Here is a 10,601-nt window from a genome sequence, read left to right on the forward strand (position 1 = left end):
ACCTCAGGCCTTCTGCAATGAGGGCTTTACTTCGCAAGGAGCAGTCCTTTCTTTCTTGCACCTCTTCAGGGCAAAGAATCACTAAGCCTTGGGCTTTTCCTTGTTCTTTTGATGTCTCCAATCTGTCCTTGGTGCCAAATGGGGAAATCTTCCCAAAAGACTAAGAACCTCAGAAACAATGTTAAAAAACTTTTTTGTAGTCATTGAATACTAGATCTAGCTATGTCAAACAACCTCATGGCCCTCCTCTAAGAATCTGGTCGAGGAAGCATACGCCAATCTAGATTTCTTTTTCTTGCTACTCCTATAGGTAAAGTTTAATGATATGAGAGCAGCATTAACTACATTCAATTTCCTTAAAACCTCTCTCGAGTGTTGTCAATGTAAGAAAATGGAGATTAACTCTTTAATTGCCTAGCACTATTTGCAAGATATAGATTCAGCATGAATCATGCACAGCACTTCTGGCCCCTGTTATGGTAAGAAACTCTTATCCTGAACAATTAAAGTAGCTGTAATCTAACCTCTCCTATTCATTTTGAGTTTTTGGGTTTAAGAAGCCTATTTGGAGATGGGGAAGGGCCCTTGTTGCCTAGGAACAGGGCCTTTTGTCCCATTTTCATCAGAGTAAGAGTGATAACCTTTGCAAGGATCCTCCAGCATCATTCAAAGGTCCTTGCAGCCTAATGAGTTAGTCCTCTCCTGACAGCAGTACCAGCCGATGGATTCTGATCATTAAGTAAGTAGCACCTTATTCCAGAAGGAATTTTTCCTGAAGGTCATTTTTATTTCTCACACTTTCTTCCCACATCCTTTAACCAATGGAAGATTCAGCTATCATTATAAATATGTAAGATTCATTTCAAAAATAGAAATATTTAAAAAATTTATTTTTAAATACTCACAGCTCTATTATGTATCACCCCCTGTGGATGGAGAAAAACTTAGCAATCCTATTAATTTTCTAGTTTTCACACTATTGTCCTTCCACCTACTGCAGGAAATACAATATCACAATGAGAGGTAAGTTTTAAACAAAATTTTATTAAAAAATCTCTATTTTGGGGTCACAAAAAATATTCTCAGAGAACCAATAACATGGGATAGAGACCATAATCTACAACAGATATTACAGACTCAACTGCAGATCTTTTCTGCAACCAGTGCCAATTAGCAAAACAACTAAATTACAGTATATGCTTAAATTTTTTTTATAAGGTTATTTCTTCACTGTCCATCTCTACTCCACTGCTTAAATCTTTTTTTTTTTTTATGAGGTTATTTCTCCACTGTTCATCTCATGTCTTTGGTTTCCCCGTTTCTCTGTAAGATTTTATAACAACGTAATTCACCAAAATACTGTACTGTACTTACATATTTAATCCAGAGACTCAAGAAACGTCCATCATTTTTGTACTTTTCCATTACAACACTGTTTCCATGAATACTAGTGATACAGTTTTGAATCAGTTTCTTTAGATTACCATCTTTTCCACCTTTCGGGTAGTTTTGCTCCACCCACAATATGTAACGATACCAAACATCAAGAGGATCATCGCCAGAATATGTTCGCAGCTCTTCCTCAAATTCGCTGTAAAAGGCATAACACAGTACAGTACTGTACAAACAAAACAAGTTGCATATAGCAAAAACTAAAGTCAGTGGTTAGGACAAGGTAGCATGCAGATGACTATTACAGTACAAAAAATTAACAAAACGAAATGTGGTGTGCAGTACGACCTTGCTAATACTAAACATGGAGGAAACACTTGATGGATTACCCTAAGACTGCTAGGCTAGGTCACAAAGATTCAAAGTTTCTGGCATGTCAGTTATTCCTAATTATTACATTAAAATACCAAAATATAGTACAGCATTAGGGTTTAATATAACCAAAACTATATCAGACACATTGTTTCAAAACATCCAGACATCAGTGATGTTTTTATACTTGGCTAAGCTAAAGCACGAAGATTCACTGCATGAAGTACTGTATATTATGTAATATTAGACTGGAGATACAGTGATGAGCAAATCAGTCAGCGTAAAATCAGTGGTTTTATCTTGGCCTCATACCCGATGTTAAACAACCTCAATAATTTTAAATATTGTACAAAATGCACTACGTAGGATATGCTAACGATGTTTAACAATGCTGTTGCCAGAACACAATTTTTTCTTCTTACCACAATTTACAGTACTTACCATACTGTTTTTCTTTTTTAATCAGGGAATGATTTTCCAGTGGTAAAAAGTTTGAATAAGGACCAGTTTTCCCAATATGAGAATGAGTCCTCTTCTACTTACCTTGCCAAAAGTTTACACAAGCACAAATGAGACATACAGTAGGAATGTCTTCTTACAACTTTTTGTTTTGCATTTTTCTCAAAGAAAAAAAAAATGCAAAGCTGAACATCTTGCTTGAAAACCACAATGGCCCTCTCAATATACTTCCAACCTGAGGTATTAACAACAAAATACTGTAAATATGCTCAGTTAATTCTCTTTTGTGAAGGTTTGGTTCACGGTAATTGATGCAAATTTCAGTTTAGCAATCAACAAACACATATCCTGGACTGTAACACTGCATTAGGTGCCTTTAAGTACTTAGCTTGTCATTTCCTCTCAAGTTAACAAACTTAGCCACAGTATGCCACTGAGAGGTACTGATGGTACTGATACCCTTGGAGGTACTGATGGCCATTTGTGGTCATGCAAACTATTAGCCTTGAGAGTTTAATGACTGTAATGATGCCAGCCAAAGAATTTTTTTGCTAACTTTAACTTGTTTTGACTTCCTATGCTGTTTTATGTTTTTGAAGAATTACTTTAAAGTGCAAATGTTCAGCTTCAAAATGACACCATATTCATAGTTATACCATGAAAAATAAGTGTTTTGTATTCTTACTAGGTACACAAATCATAGCTTTTTATATAGGAGTGTCTTCAGCACAAACTGGAACCATCATTGAACTTGTTAACAAAATTGTTAACTGATGATTATGAGGGGGGAGGGGGGAATGGGGGATACCCATCACTTGGCTTTCAATAATAGCCAATTTTTTCTTCAGCCACAGAGACAAAGTTAGATGGGCAAGGTGGGATTATGATAAAAGGCTCTCGTTGGTATACCTAGGAAAATACAGGTTACTTTAAGAAAAAGTTATATAATTATTTTCCATTTGTCACTTTTACATAAAAATGGGTCAAAATAGCATTTACTTCAAGAACACAACCACAACAAGATATAACTGAACAAATGTTACCACTACCCAAAACATAAAAATATTTAAACACACAAGTTTTTTAAACTAAAATCATCAGGCAAATACTTACTGCCTTACACTGTTGAGTTTACGAGTAGCAGTATCATCCAGGGCAACAGACAAAACACTGGCATTTCTTCCCTGTTTTAAAGGTTGAATATTTTCCTTACTTAACTCCCAGGCTTCAGAATTGTCTCCCACTTCCATTGTCTCGTTTATAACTGTCTGGAAAAAGCAAAATTAAGAATATAGTACAGTGCAACTTTTCAAACATTAAGGAAATGAAAAAATCATTACCTTAAACAATTACCAATCTTGATGTCAGAGGTCTTGGATGGAACTTGTTAGGGGGAGAAGGTCTAGAAGGAGGCAAAGAATTAGATGACATTATAAATAAAGGAGGGTTTAGAGGAAAAAGGTTTCAGAAACACTTCTGACAGATACAGCTCGAGAAAACACATCAAGCAAGCGAACCCTTAGCTTCTGGATTGTAGTGGAATGATATCTACCTATTACCAGCCTTACTGGGGATGGTCCAAATACAGTGCCACAATAGCCAACATAAGGTCTAGAAGATCTTGACTGATCTGCACAGCATGGTCACATCTACCAAGGCGGCAAGCATTCTCCCCTGCTGCTTTAGCTCAGCTTTTTCTTGCAACATGCAAGCCCCCATTGATTCAAAGTACTGGGTCTACGGGGCAAAAGGAGAGAAGCTGATCCCAATCCCAAAAAGCATCTATAATAAAATGATCAGCCAATTATTGAGATCATAAGAAACAGATCCCTAACAAATGGTTCCAACATGAAACCAGCATGAATACTTGATAGAACACCAGTGAAGTATGTGGCAGTCCAAGAGTATATATACTGCCACACCTACATATGCTTTGTATGTATACTGTTGTAACACATCATGTGTCCATATTTTACCAGTGAACATGGGCACAGAAGGAAGTGCTCAAAATATATGGTTGCAACTTTCAAATAGTGTTTTATAGACCTTTTTATCTTCATATAAATATATATATATATATATATATATATATATATATATATATATATATATATATATAATAAATGAAAATTTTTTGGTAACATATAAATCGAGAGAACACATTTCTATTCATTTGATTATACTGTAAATTTAAGGACATATTTCTTATATGACAAAATAGTTTTTGTGCAAAAATCAGCCTTCTAACTGTCATGGTTTCATAGTTATTACAAAATAACCATAAATTTTTTTCTTTTGTTTTCTCAAAACTTAGTTTTTTCAAAAATAAAACCTTACTCAAAGAAGACTGAACCAAATTTGATGAAACTTTTACAGAATATAGTATAACTAAATATCTTGATTTTGCATGTGAGAAATTTATTTTTTTGTGAAAGTCTTTTTTTTTTGTATTTTTATTAATTTTTAAAGTTTTAAAATCTTTTTATCAAATGCAAAAACAAAAAAAAAAAAAAAAAAAAAAAAATAATTAAGTCAGAAGTCGAATTTCAAAATTTCCCGTACTGAAAATTTTCATTATTAGTTGAGGAATAAGTGGTAAAAATTTGAAGCAAATCCCTTCATTCATACGGTAGTTATAAGCACCTACTTTATAATAGGGCCTTTCGGAGTCAGCGCTCCCCTGAAATCTGCAAAATATTTGTAACCACAGACACTGATACTGTTTCCTTTACATGAGTGGTAAACGCTGGCAGCCTTAGGGCCGTGGACAGGAACTCCAACAAATTTTCAGGACACCAGAGGGCTAGATATTTAAATAATTAGGTAGCTAAACACCAGAATAAGATTATAAATTGAGTAAATGTATTAAGTGTTCATTATAATTCACTGTTTTTGTAACTAATCAGATTCCTGAGACAAATTTCATCGGTTTTGCTGTGAACATTACGATGTAGCTATTTTTTGCGTTTTCCTTCTGTATTTATTAATACTGTATATATTAAAATATATATATATATATATATATATATATATATATATATATATATATATATATATAGTGTAAGTTTTAATCAAAAATAATGGTGTTTTAAGTAATAATTTTGGATTTAAAACCTTTATTTCAGTCCTGAATTTTGACGTCATGGCATCTTGACTCTCGTACCAATTCTAGATAAATTGTCATATGTAGGCCTACTCAACTTTCTTGTATTTTTGCCAAAGTGGTAACATATGTACACATTATATACATGTCTGTGAAGTTTACATATAAATATGGACTTAAATCAATGAAAAATCCTAACAACAAAATACTACCTTTTTATCATAAACAATTCACTCATGTGTCGTCTGCTCTCAAATGTTTGTGGCAGCCAGATGTACTGTACAATAACGCTGGAAAATTGTTTTGCTACTTTGATAGAGCAAAGTGCTGTAAACAACCATTCTCATGTATTTTAATGGTATTTTGAGTGAATTAAGAAGAAAATGTGTATAATTACAATCAAATAAGCACTGTGGAGCTTCAGTTGTGATGTCAGTACAGATAAAACCATGGATTAAAGGTAAAAATACATTTCAGTTCAACCACATGACAGACTGGAATTCCAAGTCTCATACTTTCACTAGTATAGGCAACAAAATGTTGCTTTATCATGCTGATTACAACTAAAATCTTGAGTAATATCGATAAACATTATATATATATATGCAATTAGTGTTCAGCACACCATTAAATGAGCGCTGGGAAGGAAGTGCCCAAGCACCGTTCAGAGTGCATCAGCATTTGTGGGGTTGCCATATTGGATTCAAAATTGCCTTGAATGCTTATTTTACGAAGACTTCACATGCTTATTTTGGTAAAACTTTACAACAGTTGCGCAGCATATTTCACGCTAGAAAATGCATGAAAAATATTTATTTTGGTGTAATTACCCTAAATATGCAGGAAGTGAATATGCAAAAGCCTATAAAAAACGTAAAAGGGATGTTGTTGGGAAACCAGGGTTATTGGGTGGGGGAAACTGACACAACGGAGGAATTCATGAAAATGGATGTTTTCGCACCACGTTCGTAAACACGCAGTAAATGCATATGCATTACCTAATTAACAACAAACAGTAAGGGGGATCCTGTTGGGAAACCAGGGTTTTTGAGTGGGGGGAATGAACACATAGGTATGAGGTGTCCACAAATTTTGCAGTGGCCCATTTTACTGACTCTCTAATCTACATACATGAGGTTGACCCGCTACTCTACATATGTGAGGCTGACCCGCTACTCTAAATATGTGAGGCTGACCTGCTACACTACATACATGAGGCTGACCTGCTACTCTGCACACAAAATGTTGTTCCGCCACTCTACTTACAACAAGCTACAACATTCGGGTAATCTAACCTTATGCACCTACGGACACCGCTAGCCTAGGCTACTTCTAGCCTACATAAGAAACATCGGTTAGGCTACTCCCTACCTACATTAGAAATATTCTGGGTAAAATTATGCAGGCAGTCCCTGGTTTACGACACGGGTTCTGTTTTTACACCACGTCATAAACTGAAAATTTGTCGAAAACCATCATAAATCCTAAGAAAACCTTACTTTTAATGCTTTGGGTGTATTAAAAAGATGTAAACTTCATTTTTATTGACTTTTTCATCAAATAAACCTCCAAATTTTTATTATTCTGCCATTTTGGAGCCATATTTCTTCCGTTGGATCGCCGTACGTGTCGTAAGCACCGGAACATGCGTCGTAAACCGGGAAATAATTTTTGATGAATGTATTTGAAAAGCATCGTAACCTCATAAGCCAGACCCGTCGTAACCCAGGGACTTCCTGTACTTTACACCCAGACTGCCCCTCAGGCTACACACGATATTTTTCTTGCTTATTTTGATGGTTTTTGCATGTTTCATACCATTATTGTTTTCGGAAATGCCTAGTTTTCGACATTCTTTTAAAGTCGTTCATTGTTCGGAAGCCTCCAGCCAGCATAAAAAGTCATTTTTTCCTGTTAGCTTTCTTGTTTTCCAATGTTATTATCTTCGGCAAAACTATCGTTTTCCGGTTGTCACTACCTCAACATAAACCAACAATGTGGGTGACGCTACTTCTTTAACGGTCATCTTTTGAACATTTCTGCTTTCAGTTTTGGGGTGGCGGAATGGCACTTCGCGCATTATCCACATTTTGAGATTCTTGGCAAGGGGTTACAGAAAACGAGTGGTGTGAGGAAGGTAGTAACAGGAACAAGGTTATATAGCTCTATCGACAAACTGCATACTAGGCTCCGTTCAACTGTTTACTCCGAACTTAGGGGTTAACCGTACATTTGGACATGACTGGCCTAGGCTATTTCTTACATTTATGTAAACAAACTCCCACAACATACAGTTACTGTTCTGGCTGGGTTCATAGTCCCAACACGTGGGCTGTTCTTAGCCTGAGTGGATGTCCGGACAGCGTGAGCTGCCCTGACTTCCGACTGCCAACAAGAACACTTATCTAATATATGTTGCCTATTTGCTCTTAGCCTTACTTAGGGACCATTTACCTTAGCCTACATATACATCAATAAACTTACCTTATTGTTGAGAGGTGTCAAATTCGTGTTCCGCTAGGGAAACAGGAGGTGGGTACAGGGTGGCGACAGCATGCATGAACACGTGAAACTGGGCTTCATACAACGGTTATTTTCGGCAGAAGAGGTGATAGGCCAGGTATTTGTTGAAGACTTCTTCCCTTCTGCCGTACCTCGGTACATCAGCCCGAGCGTCTCTCCAGCAACATTCGATGTTCTGGGTTGATGCCCCAGTGTCTGGATCCACGAAGTTGCATGAGTGGTTCACAGTTTCATGCGTGTACCCTTCCAGCTGCAGTTGGGAGTATGCCGCCCAACAATCGCTTATCTTCATTCCCAGCGGTATCCACTTACGGATTTCAGCCACCAACGTTTCCTTTGTACGGTCACCTACTGGGACCATAAACGTTTTTTTTTAATCTCGTTCAAACCCTCCGAAAACCCACACTCCTTTGATGTACCTCCCTTTATTATAATTTCTTTTTCCAAATTTGGCCTTGTCTATTTCGACTACTTTCCATGGGCCACCTTGAGTCCTGGTACTTTCCATGTGGTGTAGTACAACTTCCTGGCAGAAGTTGTACCAGTCATTCACAGTACGTTCAAATACACTGGCAGCACGTGCAACCTCTAGTTGAGTACACCGGCTAAAGTTAAAAAAAAAAAAAGCAGAACTTAATGAACGGAAATGTGGACGTTCTCAAACCACATGCAGGTCAGCCCTGATATATTAAGGCGCCAACGTGCTCGGCGACTTTATAGACTTTGTAGTTTTTATCGCAACAGAATTGGGCTTTTTGTTAATTTGGCAATATTAAGGCAGCAAGGGCATTTATACGTCAAATTTAACGCTTTGTGCCATGCAAAAAATTCAAGGGTGGACTCCCTATCCCTAGATATAACAGAGATATCTACTATACTTAAATCACAACCAAGGCAGAGATCCATTGCGTTCGTGGGCGGATATCAAATGGACGAATTCGGAGGAAGGCTGACAAACCAAGGCCTAGCGGGTATAATCCTAGGCCTATGATGGGTAGGTCAATTAGAAAAAATCGTGCAAAGGCATCAACCCAAAGCTGGTCTGGTTTCTTCAAGGCTTAATTTCTTTGTTGTTTCACCAATTAAATATTGAGTGAAAAGTGAAAATTCAGCGATTGATGTGTCATACCCAACCATTTACCCTAAAGGCCAATATCATAAACAATCATAATCAAAACCCATTAAATGTTCCAGTCCGCAAATTAAAAGAATAAGGCCTTAGTAGTAGTCTCCAGTTTTACCCAAGCTACTTCCGAATCCATATGGATGGCCACTTGGAAAATAGGCTAAGCTAGGCCTGGGCTACACACCACTTGCTAGCTTGACTAGAAGTACAGCCTAGCATATGCAATTCTATCTCGGGAGACAGCCTGCAAATTGGCGCTATTTTATTAAACCACTCCAGAATATACTCTCCCATGAGTCGTCTGTGATGCCCTACTGGTGGGGCAAGGCAAGACAGTAGGACAAGAATGCTTACGACTACTTGCTTACCTGCCGTAAATTCTAGGGACGAGCAAACCTCAGAGGGAGGGGAGGCTTCGTTTCCAGATCCTTTATCTGGCAACATGGCTTTGAAATATATGATATTTAACTTTAAAGTCCAAATGGCCAAGCTATCAAAGGCTAAAGTTTGGAATCTGCTCGGACGAAAACTAGCGTATGACTCTTAGCGTAAGCAACGCTGCGTAAATAAACGATAAATCCTTACAAAGAATGTAAAACAACTAAATATGACATAACTCACTGAGAATAAACTTACCCAATATAAAACAGCTCAAGGTCGGAGACCTCCACTCGAGAAATTAATAGAAATTATCAGCCAGCTTGAACTTAGCTGAATGTTTACACTTTTGAATCTCAACTGATTGTGGCACGCATGCGCACTGCGCATAGTATAAGCTACAATATACATGGATCTGAGGTTGCTCACCTGTTGAAGAAAACGACGCCATAGTTCTACCATCTTACCACTCCGACCACTCTCAATAATTGAACAGTAATCAGCGGCAATTTTATAGTTGATATATTAGAAATGTTATATATATTTCTTGAGTGAAATATACAGATTGTACACATGAAGAAATAAATTATATATATATATATATTCATATATAAAGGGAGAATGATGGTACACAATGTATATTGATTAAAATTTCCATATGAATATATATTTAAAAAGATCTCCCGTTACATCTGATGTCAACATCTAAAGAATAGAAAATTACATCAGCGGAATGCGTTAACATATTACGTGAGCAGCATGTCTTGCAACTGAAAAATATTACAGTGTAAGTAAATAAACATGTAATTAGTAAAAATATGAACTGACATCACGCACACACACACACACACACACACACACACACACACACACATATATATATATATATATATATATATATATATATATATATATATATATATATATATATATATATATCCTATCAGTGAGGTATGGTTAGGAGTGGTCACGGATATTCGTGAAAAAAAGTGAAACTGGTCATATTCACAAACTGTAGCGAATTAAACCACAGATTGGCGTGTGGCTAAGGTGTTTCAAAAATAACAACCTACACCAAAGAAGCATTTCTGTCACCCGCCATCAGGCATAAAAAAATGGTATTCAAAGGACGTAACCACACTGCAAGAAGTTTAATTGAAAGTATCTGAATTCAAATTGGCAACGACAACAATTGTTCAACGACAGTTCAACATTGACAAGGGCCTTTATTTTCTGACGACCATTAGA

The 10,601-nt window shown here is 36.6% G+C and overlaps 1 protein-coding gene across 2 annotated transcripts in view; it reads right to left on the reverse strand.

Annotated features, from left to right (window-relative positions):
- BubR1 (Bub1-related kinase) overlaps positions 1-9,758 on the reverse strand; it is a 73,979-nt gene extending 64,221 nt beyond the window's left edge. Inside the window, exons 1-3 of one of the 2 annotated variants that reach the window (XM_067087079.1) lie at positions 9,612-9,758; positions 3,337-3,491; positions 1,375-1,591 (exon numbers count right to left, since the gene is read on the reverse strand). In XM_067087079.1, coding sequence (XP_066943180.1) covers positions 1,375-1,591; positions 3,337-3,473 — 354 coding nt within the window. In that variant the 5' untranslated portion in view covers positions 3,474-3,491; positions 9,612-9,758. Of the gene's footprint in view, positions 1-1,374; positions 1,592-3,336; positions 3,492-9,343; positions 9,519-9,611 lie in introns of those variants that run through there. The other variant, XM_067087080.1, reaches the window with a different exon arrangement.
- Positions 9,759-10,601: the final 843 nt, after the last annotated feature.

The sequence above is a fragment of the Macrobrachium rosenbergii genome, chromosome 43, assembly GCF_040412425.1.
Source record: "Macrobrachium rosenbergii isolate ZJJX-2024 chromosome 43, ASM4041242v1, whole genome shotgun sequence".
NCBI lineage: Eukaryota > Metazoa > Arthropoda > Malacostraca > Decapoda > Palaemonidae > Macrobrachium > Macrobrachium rosenbergii.